Source organism: Rissa tridactyla, chromosome 5 (assembly GCF_028500815.1).
Source record: "Rissa tridactyla isolate bRisTri1 chromosome 5, bRisTri1.patW.cur.20221130, whole genome shotgun sequence".
Classification (NCBI taxonomy): Eukaryota; Metazoa; Chordata; class Aves; order Charadriiformes; family Laridae; genus Rissa; species Rissa tridactyla.
In genome coordinates, this window is record NC_071470.1 from 55,120,897 (window position 1) to 55,135,246 (window position 14,350).

Consider the following 14,350-nt stretch of genomic DNA (forward strand, 5'->3'; position numbering starts at 1 on the left):
GCTTTAAACCCTGACTCTTTTTATATGAATCCTTTGCTGCTTTTATATGGGGAGTTGAAGAGCAGCTTTAAGTCCACATTTCCCATCTGCTGAATGGTTGATATTGTAATAAAATGAACTGAGGATTTTCCAGCCAAGAAACTAGTGCATTAAGAACAAAAATTTCACTTGAAATCTTTGCTGAACTTGCCTGGACCACAGTTCTTGGTCATCTTTTGGCAGTCGTCTTGATAGCACTGCTTATACGTAGCCTTTGCTGGTTAATAATTGTTGTTGGTCTGAATGCTGGTCCGGTTGTTGCTAAGAGGATCAAAGAAATTCTCAAACACTGTGATGAGTGAAAGGACCATCTAGGAAAGAGGGATTCCTAATAAATGTATCCTGTATGTGAGGTTAAGACTGACTCCGGAATGAGTGTAAGGAAATAAGTGGTCAACGTTTCTTCTGTGCTGGTGCAACAGAGAGCAGTTATCTGATACCACTGCAAAACTTTGGAGGGGGAAGTACCCCAAGAAGTGAAATGATTGCAGTTTCAAAGATTCAGCATGTCAGTCTTTACGAAACCGAGAAAGGTAAGATGGCAGCTGCGGATACACCAGAGTTTGGGCCCTGCAGAAAGTAGGTGAATCTTCAGGTAACCAGACAGATTTTGACTTTGGATAAATTGTGAAAAAATGTTTCCAGGGACTCTGTCTTCTTTTTGCTTCTCCCTAATAAGAAGGAAGTATATGCAGTGCTAAATTGTATGTATGATACAAACGAGGTCTCAGGAGAAATTGTAAGCCAAGAAAGGATTTTTGCTAGAACAATACAAATTCACAAAAGAACAGCACTTTGTGTAAGTTTTTAAGTGGAGACTGGCATGCTGAAAAGCTGAAGTTTGGTTTGAGTATACACATATAGTACAAAGGAGAGGATAAGCTGAGAGAAGATGGAATTTAGACTTGATCTGGAATGAAAGTTGAACAGATCAGAATTAGAAAGCTAAGTGAGAAATCTAAAGCAACAAGGGTGGAAAGAGCAGCGAGTGGGTGACAAGACATATAAAAAAACCCAAAACAAACTATATCCAATAAAGCAAAGATAGATGAGGAATGCGCAAGTGCTAACAATCAATAAGAAGTGATTGACTAAAGTGAATTGTGCAAGGCCTTGAGGGGAAAGGTCAGAGAGTAGATTGGAAAAAGGAAAACAATATGATCACTGAAATCCTTTGGGGAAATATAAGCTACAGGCAGATGTGAAAACAATTGATTTGCTGGGGAGTGATGGAAAAGATCCAGTTGTGGAATGCTAATGACCATGATGTGAATTTATGAGGACTCATTCCTGTAGGTGATAACTGAACAAGTCAGCTCTTTAGCCACTCACAAATGTTGTTATGTATTTACTTTATTTTATTTCTTTATTTTATTTATAGACTTATTTTTACTACTAGAAAGCTGTATTTTGAGAAGTTCCCTTGTGGTTCCTCAGGAAATTTTCTGCTCCCAAAAAAAATCATTTAGAATCTGTACTAAGGTTGAAAAAGTGAAGCAATCTTACTAGGATACAGCCTTGTAACAACACAGGTAAAATGTGAATGCTTTATTGTGGAATCGGCATTCGTTATTTTACCTACACAACAGAGCGAACCTCAGATTTAAATACCCATTAGGTGATATTCAGCTTCAGAAAAGGCTGTTCCCCTTCTGTGAAACAGTTTTGGCTTTTTTAATGTTTTCTGTTAAGTCTTGTATTCCCTAATGAACTGAACCAATTAGAGGTGGGCAAGCGGAGCACAAAAAGATGATTTTAAAGTGCAATAGCTGTCTGCCTGTTAACAGCAGACATCTTTTGGTCCTGCTCAGAAGTCTTGTCAAACTAATATATATATGCATACTGTGTTACCTGTATCCTTTACCAAACTAACCTGAGGAAGGGCCAGCACTTTGTAACAAAATAGATGGCATCCCTTCTGGAGATAAAGAAGAGCTATCAGAGTACCTCTGCTCTGCTAGTCTTTCCTATAATGCTATCTGAAATCCTGTTTTAGTAAATTGTGCCTATTTTGGGGTTGAGGTGCTAGTTTAAAGGACAGTGTCTTAAAAGATGAACACGTCAGATTACTTTCATAACCCTAACAAAAGGAAAATAATCAGGAGTTAGAAAGCAAGCATGGCTTTCAGATGTGTCTGAAAATACCACTGTTGATTGTGTTCCTGAGAAAGCAGTGTACCTTTTAGCTTGCTTTAAGGGTCAGTAGATTTTAGCTATTTCAAACCAAAGGTGGGAGTAAAGTGCAAAGCGGCCTGTGCCCTAGTGAGTCAGTCTTGCTGACAATTCACTTTCTTTTTTTCTTTCTTTAATACCAAATGTGTCTGGTGTGAGTCTTTCTGCTGACAGCAGCTGTGGCAGCATGGCATGGGGAGACATGTGGTCTCTTAGATAGAGAAGTCCCATGTAATTTAGAGCTGTACAGATCAAGAATAGCATCATAAATTTAATCCAGGCATTGATAAGAGCCCTGTGCAGGTGTTGGAGCTCTGCTGTCATACTCAGACTAAGATATGCTATTTGGTAAATGAGCTGCTGCAGTCCAAGCTAGCTTCTGTTACCAGATTGATTTAAGGGGTGCTGTAACATGGAGTATATTGTGTTGTGTCAGTAAACATTTGGATGCTATTAATGATACGTACCCTGTACTTTGAGTAGGGCAAAGGCTGAGAATGCCACCTACCAGCATTTCCCCCCCTCGCCTCTCCCAATGCAGTCATTAAAGGACTTTTCAGTTATGTTAAAAAATTACATAGCTGGAAGGTCATGAAGTTTGAACTTTGACTGTAAAAAATATGCTTCCTCAAGAGAATAGCTTCGAACGTGGTCAAGAGGGGAAGGTTTGGCTACTCACTGGTAGTTCCTTGAGGGTAATATCTGTAAAAACTCAAACCCTTACTTGGCCTGAAAACTGAGCTTTTGGCCTGCCTGCCAGGTGTGCTTCCCTGAAGTATGACTTGATTCTAAAATGCTCCCCTTTAGTTGTGTTCTTCTGTGTCTATGTAATTCAAAATGTAGCCACGTGCCAGTTCCCTGTCCAAGCACAGTGTGCAATTTGTGCCCGGCCAGTTATAAGAGGCTTGAAGAGATAGATAGAGAGATAGAGTTTAGAGATAATAGAGCCACTAGGCAGCTGCAGCTAGCCCCTTTGGAATAATAAGGAAGTTGCAGGACGATTTTATCAGGCAAACAAGTTTTGGAGGTCTGGTCACAACCCTGGATGCCTCTGCTATCAGGCATTTTGTCTTCAGTGGTAGTTTGAGTCAGTAGCAGGAGGAAAACCTGTCTCTGCTGCTGTCTCAGATTTTGGGCAATGTTTGGTGTTGTATAATCCTTCACTGAAACAGAGGTGAGAGATGTGTGTGTTGATACCAAAGAGAAATGGAACCAAAATGCCAAAGTCTTCTTACTGTGGTAGAACTCCTGTAACTCAAAGTGGATAGATGGACTCTTTAATAAAACATTAGGCTTTAACAACTGAGAACTGCTGGTGCACACAGAAGGCCAGACTTCTGTTTGCCTTTCCCTGGAGAAGAGGCAGGATGAAAGTATGCAGAATGTAGAAACTGGAAATAACAGGCTTGGGCTCCATCAACAGTTCTGCTCAGCACCTAAATGACCTCAGGCAGGTAGTTATTATTTCCAAACTAATCAGTGTGCCTAATAGTTTAGAAACTCATTGGGACAGTTACTGTGAGTCTAAAGCTCAAGAGAGTGGTCATATTATTAATGTGGCTGCTGTAACTGAAAGTCATAGATTTGATTGCAGTAAAAATAATAACATGAGTTGATATATAGTAAAAGATAAACTCAGTCCCCAAAAAGCCTCTAATCTAAATGTATGCATCCTAAACAAAGCACTAATTGCTGAGTTTAAGTCAAATCTTTCTTCCAAGCCACAGACTAGTTAGGAACTGGTTAGATGTCGTAGCCTTAGATTGCATCTGAATATACAGTTAAAATCATATGAAAGTATATATATGAAGAAATACATACAATTTCATGCAAATTGTTTCCTAAAGGTAATTGATAAATTCATAAGTTGCTTTTTTGCTGTTTTGGGATTATATGAAGGCAGAACCCTTGGTTTTACTGTCAGATGCAATATGGCTATACATAATAGGACTTTTATATGACTCCATATATTGGTAAATTGTTGTGTATGAAAACATACCTGATAACACAAGAACAGGTGGGTATACACCTTCGCAATCAAATCAATCTTTGCCTACATGTATATAGTAATACATAAAACAATAGATGGGGGGGAGATGTTCCAGGGATTGCTCTGTTATGGGAGAGAAATAGACATGTATGAAAATTGCAGCACCATCGGTTGCTAAGATGACATAAATACCGCCTCCAAATATTCAGAAAAGGAAAAAATGTTCTTCGTATCTTTTAAAGGAACTGTCAGTTTGATGCTTATTTGCAAGAAAAATTGTTCACCATAAATAAAGTAATAGAAACATTTTGGAGACACGGGCAAAATAGGCCAACTCACAGAAAGCTACTGTTTTTGACAGAAGAACTCAACCATGCAGGAGAAACTGGGACTGAGAATGCTTTTGAGAAAAACAAAGATAACTGTCAATGTATTTGCAAAAGACAGATGATTCAGCATAGAGAGAAACATTATTTAAAGCTTGTTCAATAATGAATATGTTTACCTTGGTCTGGAATTTATACATGATAGAAAACAAATGAAAGAAATTAAGATTTAAGTCAGATGTTCATATATTTGAATATGTATTTAATAATTTTATGTGATTTCTAGAAACCTTTCCATTCCTAAACCCACTCTCACCATCAGTGAAAGAAAACTTTTCAGCAGAGCATAAAAGGGGATTTGCTTTGAAATCGTATCTTAGAAAGGGCTTATGGTAAAAGCAAATCCCATGTTCATGCTGAGTAAAACAGGCTCATTGAATGAAGCCCAGTGTGGTGATGTTTTCTGCCTTCGTGTTTCTCATAGCCTTTCTCTGGTCATTTATAGAGCAATTTATGCAGTTAGAGGCTGCCTTTCAATCTCACTCTGCTGCAGTCTCTGCCGACTTCATACAGCATTTACAAATGCCCATACTTTAAGAGGATTAAGGTTCATAAATGTCTATGATAAACTTATGGTGAATCGCAGGAAGAATATGATGTGCATATGTGTTTTTTCCTGATTTTTTTTTTTCCACATTACAGAAGGTTACTTTTTTTTTTCTATGTGGCTGTACTTTCATACACATTTCTAGAGTGCTCACACGTGTGTTTGACTTCAAGCTTTTGAATTGCAAGGAAGCCATTTATGTACGAGTCATGCTTGTCATTTATACCTTGCAGAACCCAGTGGTTCTGTGACACAGAACCTCTACCTTTACCTCGCATTGTGCTGGGGAGTGGTCCTACCATATCACATGGGACGACTCCTGCACTGAAATCCTCTGTAATCCTCTTTATTTTAGTCTTTAACACTGTCTTTATTTCACATGGCAAATTGGCCACATGTGCTTAATTACCTTTCCATTCCTTGTCATCTGCCTAACCTGATTTGCCCATATTTCTCATCCTCTTATATGTTGTGTGATCTAGGGATAAATGAGGACCTTTTTTATAATGCGGTTTTGGATCTCCAGCTAGTATCGCTTTAGCAAGATTTGAGGAAGAACTGAAATTTGTAAAGCTAGCAGGCGTTTTCCTTTTGTAAACCAACTAAATTTGGGCTGTGAGATTTATTCCATGGATAGCCTTAGAAAACACATAAATATTTCATAAGTTTATGTTTTCTGCTATTTTTAATACCCCAAATCTGTCACATACATTGTTGACTCAAAACATGTAGCAAATTGCAAGTAATCAAAGCCAGAGACAGTTTATAATCCTCATGTAGACTGCAACAGGGATAGCTAAAGAGTGTGTTTGAAAAGTTAGAATTTGGGGGCACGAGGGGGAGGTTGGATGCGGCATGAAAGTTGTTCAGAAGCCATGGTGAGGCGTTAATTGTTGAATCCACAAGAGACTAGAGAGGCTTCATTAAAATTTCTCAGTTTATGTAAAGGAATGCAATTTCAAAGTCATTTCATGAATTCAGTTAAAAATGTTAAATTGAAAGCAATAATGCTTTCCAAAAGGTTTTGTGCAAAATATACAAAATTGATGCATTGAAGTTAAATGAATTAAGAGAATATTGAAGGAAAATTGAAAATATCAGCACTGTGCCCAATTAAGTGAATAACTGTTACAGTAAACATGTGTAATACTTCATTATTCAAATAGGAACTTAAATTTAAAATCAGTTCTTTCAATGTGACCATCAGCAGTAGATATTTGTCAAAAGTAAGCCAACAAAAGTAACCTGATGGAAATGGCACATTACCCTCTATAACAGATGATAATTCCCAGTAGGACTGCCCTGAATATTCAAGGGAAGATTATAACAGATTTCCTTTCTTTTTAGCTTCTAGTTCATAGTGCTGTCTAAGCATCATTAGATATAGTTAGTAATGTCTTATACCTCGATCCTGCAAGAAAGGGTCTGGTTTTATTCATCCATTATTTTAATCATTACTGCTACATTTTAAGAACCTCACAGATAGGTCAGCATTATATAAAACATTAAAAGAACAGATTTACCAAACAACAAATACCCTTTAATAAATCCTCTCTCTTAGATATTCCAGCATTATAATGATGTTCTTTTATGTTTCTTTTAAGCTAATCTTCACCTACAGTTATAAATTCTTGTTAAATTATAATTTTTCTGAAAGCCTTAGCAATTAGGGGAGCTCCCTAGACATTGCTTTCAGGTTAAAAGCAAGACTGTAAAGAGGGTTCACAGTGAATATGTTCAAAAGACCTATACATCAGGTAACACCTTTTACGCACATTAAACAAATACTGTCTATACATTGCTTCATTTGTGTTACTAGAATCTCATTAGTGTAGTATTAAACCCTTACGAACTACATTGTTTTAGCTAATGCCAAGCCAAGGCTCGCTTAATCTCTGGTGGATTGCTTTTTCAGCAATTACAAATTATGCTTCACGTGATTGTTTTATGTTCCATGTTTTAGGGCAGATAGTGTGCAACTGCTGGTAGGAATCTGAGTGCTGGAGATAGTGGCTCTGGAGTTTGGTTATTAAATACGTAGTAGTGATAATATAGATCCCTGTTATTCTTGGACTACTGTACGTGGCTTTCACTGATTGTCAGGTAGACCTGACATTTAGTGAAAGAGGTCTTGCTTGACAGTTTTTAGCTGAGGAATTGCTAACCACTTTCACAGTCAGCAGGGGAATCCCTCATTCTCTTAAATATCCGAGTCTTTGATGTAAGAGGCACATTTCTGAATAATTTGTCTAAACTCTAGGGCTATGCAATCCCAGTACTGACTGGGTAGAAGTCCTGATATTATAGGCATATATCACTAGGCATAATAAAAATATTAAAATGCAATTAATGTGGGAGGAAAAGATTATCCTAATTTAAACCAACTTGTTAGCACAAGCATTGACCTTCGCAGTAGATGAATTACCTTGGACAGTAAAAGGTGGAAGCAACTACTGTCATCTTCGATAAGCAGAGTGCAGACTGTAGGAATAAAGCTGTCATGAACTTCACATAGATTGGAATGCATCTACATGATCCTTGTCGAATGATCACTGACAGAAAGCTGACATCTGAGAATCCAGTACCTACCAGATTTGTTAATTCAGTCCTTCCATTTTGTCAATCTGATAATGAAATGTTACTTGTCTTCACAAGACTCCTTCGCCTAAAGTGGCAGAAAAAAATTCAGAAGCATGCATCTCAGATGAGTTGTCTTCTGAAGTAAATTCGATGTGCTTAAGTATAAGATTTATGAGTGACTTAAAATATGAACACATAATATTCCCAAAGTACGTTCTGTGGGCATACAGTATCCTGTTTTCCTTAGCAAGGATTCAGGCCTTCCTTTTTCTGAAGGGTGGTGCTAAATAAAGTCTAGTCTTCACAGTGATAATCAGATAAATTAATGTATTTAGATTTTGAGCTGGATTAGTTAAACTGCATTGAACTGTGGGTGGATTCTCATTCAGAATCAAAATAGCCTTTGTTCAGTGTAGCCTATTTAACTTCCAAAATAAATTAAAGCAAATGGAATTAAAACTACTTCAGTAAAGCGTGCCTACACGTAGGTTCAGTGTAATTTTACCAATCTATGCTGAATTCACAGCTTGAATTCAGAATTAGTTCGCCTTAAAAATATGAGATTATAAGCAGAAATAGGCTGGGGAGGTTTTACTAGCTGATGATGAACACTGAACCTCCCACCTTAGGTATTCAAAGAACCTTTAGCTTCCTCAACACAACATGGACAAATGATACTTTTTTTTTTTTACCACCTTTTTCTGGGATTTCTCTAACAATCAAAGCACATGTCTGGGGGGGCAGGGGAAAAATCTACGTCAGACATAGCATACCCAAGTTTCTGTACTACATTCCCTGGCATAACTTCACTTAGCAGGAACATTTATTATAGAAGTTTATTAAAAACTATGCCTTCTTAAGCAAGGCAAGGTTGGTAAGGAAAGCAAACATTCTGTATGTACAAACTGGTACATATGGGGGAAATAAAAGCAAGCAAGAACTGGGGAAAAGTAATTGTAAATTACTAGTACCAATGCTGAATGGAAAGAGTTCTGTGCCACTTAGGAGCACTGTGTTGTTTGCATACCTCAGTCACTTGGGCACTTTTGAAAAAAAAACTCAAAATAGCTGTGGTACTTGTTTGAGCAAAGCCAAATTGCTCATGTTCTGAGTTCTGCCCATCACTAATTTGTATTAATATTCTACATCTATTTAAGAGAAAAAGATGTGCCTGAAAAGTTATTTGTGTCCTTGAATGTAATTGACTGTGCGTGTTCCATAATTTACAGTAATGCAAGATACAGTTGATGTCTCTCAGGATATTTTCTCACCAGCCAGTCAAGATTTTTTAACTCTGAGCTGCTTGGAATGATATCATTAATCTAACTAGGTGACTGCAATATGCTGGTTAATCCAGCGTGATGAAGAGCTGCTGCAGTCCTTTGAGATGGGTGGCAAGAGTGTTTTGTACGGTGTAATAGGGTGTCTGGAAAGGAGTAGTAGTGATGCAGCTGAGAAGTAGCAGGTGTGAAGAATAGCTTTTCTAAAACACGGGCTTAGTCAGAGCTCTGCAGATGCAGTTGTCAGTTCTTCTCTATTTCCTCATAAAAATTACGTGATTTGGTGAAGGATTCACTATGGCTCTTGGGTCTTTACTGGCACAGCAAAACAGAAAAGAAACTGGTTGCAAGCTGCCTGTATGACTGGTGTAGCATTTCCAAAACCAGAATATCCCACACATAAAAACCATATGCTTTCAGTTCATCATTTTGTCCATGAAGGGGAGGGCAAAGACTATGGAAACTGTGTCTCCTGCCATAGTTACCTGGTCACAGGTATCGCTGCCCTCGCATAAATCCTCCCAAATCCTCCCTGTAGACTGGTGGGCTGATGTCGCAAACATGTAGCGTGTCCTTATTTACATATAGGGAAAGCAAGAGTGGTAAAAATCCAGCATATGAGATTTTGTTCTTCTGAGACTACGAAACTGGCTGATCTTTGTGACCTCGTTGGTCGTGATGACTTTGGTCTAAAGGTGATGTCCCTTTTGACTTCAGTAAGACGAAGCATATGAGCAGAGGCAGTTCATATAAAGACTGCAGGATCAGAGCTTCAGAGGTAAGCTCTTTATCAAACACGGAAACCTCACCACGTTTAAATGAAAGGAATTTTGCCAGACTTTCGTGCGGTGACCTTAGTGTGACTCCAAATGTATGAGTCTCTAATATGTCAGAAACCACATCATTACCATGTCTTGTTGATCTGGGATTATTAACAATGTCCTCATTCCACATTACTTATTTCAGATCACCAGACTAGCTTTGATGTTAACTTGGCAGATGTCAGGAAAGCATCAGAAAAAACAGACCTCAGTTTTAAAACAGATGTACTTTCTGAAACATTAGAAACTAACGAGCAGTCGATATTGGTGCTTCCAGGAAGAATATCATGTGAGGTAAGTTTTTTGGATGCTAAAATCTGTGGGATAACAGTCAATGTTCTTCTCTTCCTGCTGCAATCTCATTCGTACTATAATAGTTTTGAAAACAAATAGCAGATACGGGGCCAAAATGAGACTGCATGGAGACTGCAATGGGATTTATTTTGCCTTTGTGTCACATCTACAGTGCAGCCAAAGGATTTGCAAATAAAATAGTTTTGAGATAGCCTCTGAGGGATTTTATCTCTATTAGAATTATTTGGCAGTTTGGGTGGAGATATTACTGTTACGTGGACCCTGTAGTTTAGAGGGAGCATGTAGTCGGGCACTTCTTGAGAGATATGGAGTGTCTTTTGGCAAGAATCCCTGATGGGTATATGGGTACATGTATATGTGACCATACTAAATGAGTTGCACAAGTTCTTGTGTGAGCGTATACCATGTCTGATTCTAAATTACATCAGAATTATTTGTTTGCCTATATCTGCATGCGTATCTGATGGACAAAAATGTTCATATGTGTTTTTAATCAGAGTTGCTGTGAGAAAATATGTGAAAATGTAAACAGAGAAAGTACAATATCCAGCACTGCGTTCCTTTATATAAGTGAGCAGCCATGGTCAGATATGGAGGTTGCGGTGTACATGGAATGTCAAGTATTTTGCTTGCTGTCTTTCAAAGATGACTTATACACATTATTTCATTGTTGAAATCAGTACAGTTCTAAGGGAGTAACATTCCCTGTGGTTCAGGACGCGGTAGAGGGGTATTGTCTCACATTACCTGCTGCTTCTGACTTACTTTACTGTCAGTTCACTGGAAGAGTTTATGTGAGTCTGAAGTATTTTAGGTTCATCTTACTAGGTTGAATGTCATTATTCCAGACTGTAATGTAGAATGGTCTTTAAAAGTGTAACAATTCACCTACTTATGCATTTAAAATACTGTTTTAAAATATTGTTAGCTAAGCTGAATTTCAAATACTGTATTAATTGTGTCATTCGTGTCAGTAAAATACTAAAGGATAACACTGAGATGCCATCCTGTTTTGGTATTATGTGTTTGGGTTTTTTTTGTATGAAGCTGTTGGTAAAGGAACTTTCCTTCCAACTTATGCTTTCATTTGCATTTTATACTTTCAGTATAATTTTCCGAAGGACTAATGGGAACATATTTTAATTTTATAGAACCCTGGTGAAATATTCATTTTGTTGAAAGATGAAATAGACGATGAAACTTTAGAAATTGAATTCATAGCAGATAATCAACAAATTAGGACACTGCCAGCATCCTGGAATAAGAAGGTCAAGTACATGAAAGCCTTAGGTAAGAAAAACATTCTTTACCTTTAAATAAACGGAAAATTTTGGACTCCCTTCACTTTTTCTGATAAGTAGTTACATTTCCCACTATTTTGTAGGTGTTTCCTGTACATGGGTTTTGCACAAAGAACATTTATTAATAATGCAGAGAAGCAAGGCCTTCTGATTTATGGGAAACTAGGTTCTATTAGGTTGGTTTTTTGTGGTTAAATGGCAGGTGGCAGTCTTAAAATGTCATTGATTAGTCACAGATTAGCATTCTTCAAAATCACTGCCATAAAATGCAAAGCTAATATTCTTTTCTTACTACTCTATTACTAAAACATTTCATTTTATATTTAATGCAATAAATATAGTTAAACTGCTCTCTATAATTCTTACTGATACAGGAAATAGGTTTTTTTTCTTTGTTCATGTCCATGTCATTTCTATGTATCACTAAGCTCTGCTGGTTTCTAATGATTTTTTTCAACTGATCTGTCCATAACCAGTTGCCAACAGTTTGAACTAGTTAACAACAGTTTCTCTTAGGAGATCTGTACAGATTTAAGGGCCACACCTATCCCCACTCACTTGATGTGAGTTCAAAATTAAAAAAAAATTTCACCAAAGTATTCAGAGTGTAACTTGCTATGCCACTGCAAGCTGTGAATTACCAAAGGAACTTATATTTTATTCTAAAACCATTGCAATGCAACATTAGACAGGAAGAATATGTAGGCTACAACTTTCAACAGTGGCTTCTTGGAGCTACGTTTGGGTAATTCTGTGGCCTGACTGTCATCCTGGACACTGTCCTGAGACAATGGCCACATATGACCTGAGGTTCTTTATCACTGTGATGGTGCAGAGAGTTTGTTTTTAGAGACCTGGTTGGGAAGTACATGACCAACAGGAAACTTCCATCTATAACGGAGTTTCAGAGAAGGAAAGCTGAAATCCTCATTCACAGATCTTAAAAGATTCTTCTGGAATTATTCTGGGAGAACATTGTTAATCAGGAAGGTTTCTGTAGTGAATGAAGAAATAAAATATGAACAGTAAATGAAATATTATGAAAAAATTGGTAGAGCGCTGCAGCCCAAGTTTAACTTTGTTTCCTATATCATTTGCATTTAATGCTTCTCTCTGTAGGCTTTTTTCTGTTTCAAAATCTGGAAAAGTTGGAAGTTTGGGAGTACCCTTTTTAAAAAAAACAACAACAAAAACCAGCATTATTCTTCTGACCCTATTTCTCTTCTCCATTTTCAGGGTTGCCCATTTTTATCACTCTTTTGTGGGGGAGAGTTAGAATTTTAAGAAAACCGTGCCAGTGCTGGTATGGTACAGCAGGATGCCTGGCACAACGGATACTAATGAATTATAAAATGTGCTCATAAAGAGGGCTCATGCTGCATACACAGAGCAAGTCATACTTAAGTAACAGACTGTACAAGTGCCTCTTTCCTTTGCTTTTACTAGGTAAACAACTGGAATGGAAGTAATTATACTGCAATTTCTGCAGCCTAGTTCAAATCCAATTTTGAGAACCTTGCCTGCAATTAAGAAAAATGTTTCAAAAGATGAATAGCAATTCCGCTATTTGTAATAAATGAACTTTTCCTTAATTTGTAGGCATAAGGGAGCTGATTATAGGCCATCAGTCTATCAAAGGGAAGTTGGAAATTTGAAGCATACTGTTTTCATCTCCTTTCTACTGTGAAGCAATACAATAGCTTTGTTTTAAACAGATTTGCAGATATGTATTTTCTTTTGTCAGCTTTTTAATGTTAGACTGAAAGACCTGAATAAAAAAATGACTACGCTGAATCATCTGTGAAATGCAAATCTAGTTCATCAACTCTATCCATTTTCTGTGATATTTTCCGGTTCTTTTACTCATTCCCTGAGACCTCTGGTCTGGGATTGTAAATTATTTTCAGCTATTGTTATGATTTGTGTTTTATAAGATTTTCCTGCTGGCCCTGTATGTGTAAATGTCTACTGTGGGGGAGTCATTAAGACCACAGCGCAGATCGAGTACTATACTGCAGTAGAGGAGATTGAGCACGTTTTAAAGAAAGTGGCTGACCCAATATCTTTCACTTGTCAGGTAAGTTGAATTCTGAGTTTTTAATTAAAAAAAAAAAAAAAGTAGAGACAATATGACCTAAGAAATAATACACTGTGCTGTAAAGAATTCTTTGGATTGCACAGTAATGAGTAATGACTCAGTAATAGGCTCAGGATTACAGAGGCCTGTCTTTGAGATGTCTAGTTGTAAGCAAGTCAGGCAAGTGAAAACAAATTTTCTCTTTTTTTTTTTTTTTTTTTTTGTTTAGAGTGTTATAAACATCCTTTGCGATGTATATCCCTGATGAACAACATCCTGCATTACAGAGGATGAAAATAATAACAAAAGTAGTGATGTCCCTCTCCATTGAAAGTGTTCTTTTTAGTATGTTTTAAAACCAATAGAAGCAACTAACCTTAAGTCACATTGTATTTGGAGGATTGTTATTCATTCACCAGCAAACAGGATTTTTCTGGCATAGCATCTATGGAAGACAGTAGGTTGCTATTCATATAGAGTCTGTTTACAGCTGCTGAATTATCATTCATGTGGTTTACTGGTTGCTATGCAGATTCTTTGCATATATTTAGAAGAATTCAGGTTTTGAGATGGGTTTCAAATCAGCACAGCAGGCTGCAGTGCTCTGCAGCACGTTCTTTGCCAATGGCACGTAAAAAATAATAAGAAAGCATGTATTAAGAAAGGACAGAATTTCAAGTATCATTTGTTGAATGGTGGGTAGCCCAAGCAGACTTGTCACGATATCTAAATTGTAATTGCAAAGCCAGAACAAAAATAATAGTCTGTGTTTCCAGTGCAGACAGTCTCATTTTCCTGTGACAAATCTACCTTATCTACCACCTAAGGCATTACACTCATAA

General features: G+C 37.3%; 1 protein-coding gene across 3 annotated transcripts in view; it reads left to right on the top strand.

Moving 5' to 3' along the window:
- BANK1 (B cell scaffold protein with ankyrin repeats 1) overlaps positions 1-14,350 on the top strand; it is a 161,644-nt gene that overhangs the window by 32,208 nt on the left and 115,086 nt on the right. For all 3 annotated transcript variants that reach the window (XM_054203896.1, XM_054203898.1, XM_054203897.1), the window contains exons 4-6: positions 9,961-10,109; positions 11,282-11,420; positions 13,366-13,508. In XM_054203896.1, coding sequence (XP_054059871.1) covers positions 9,961-10,109; positions 11,282-11,420; positions 13,366-13,508 — 431 coding nt within the window. The remainder of the gene's footprint in view (positions 1-9,960; positions 10,110-11,281; positions 11,421-13,365; positions 13,509-14,350) is intronic.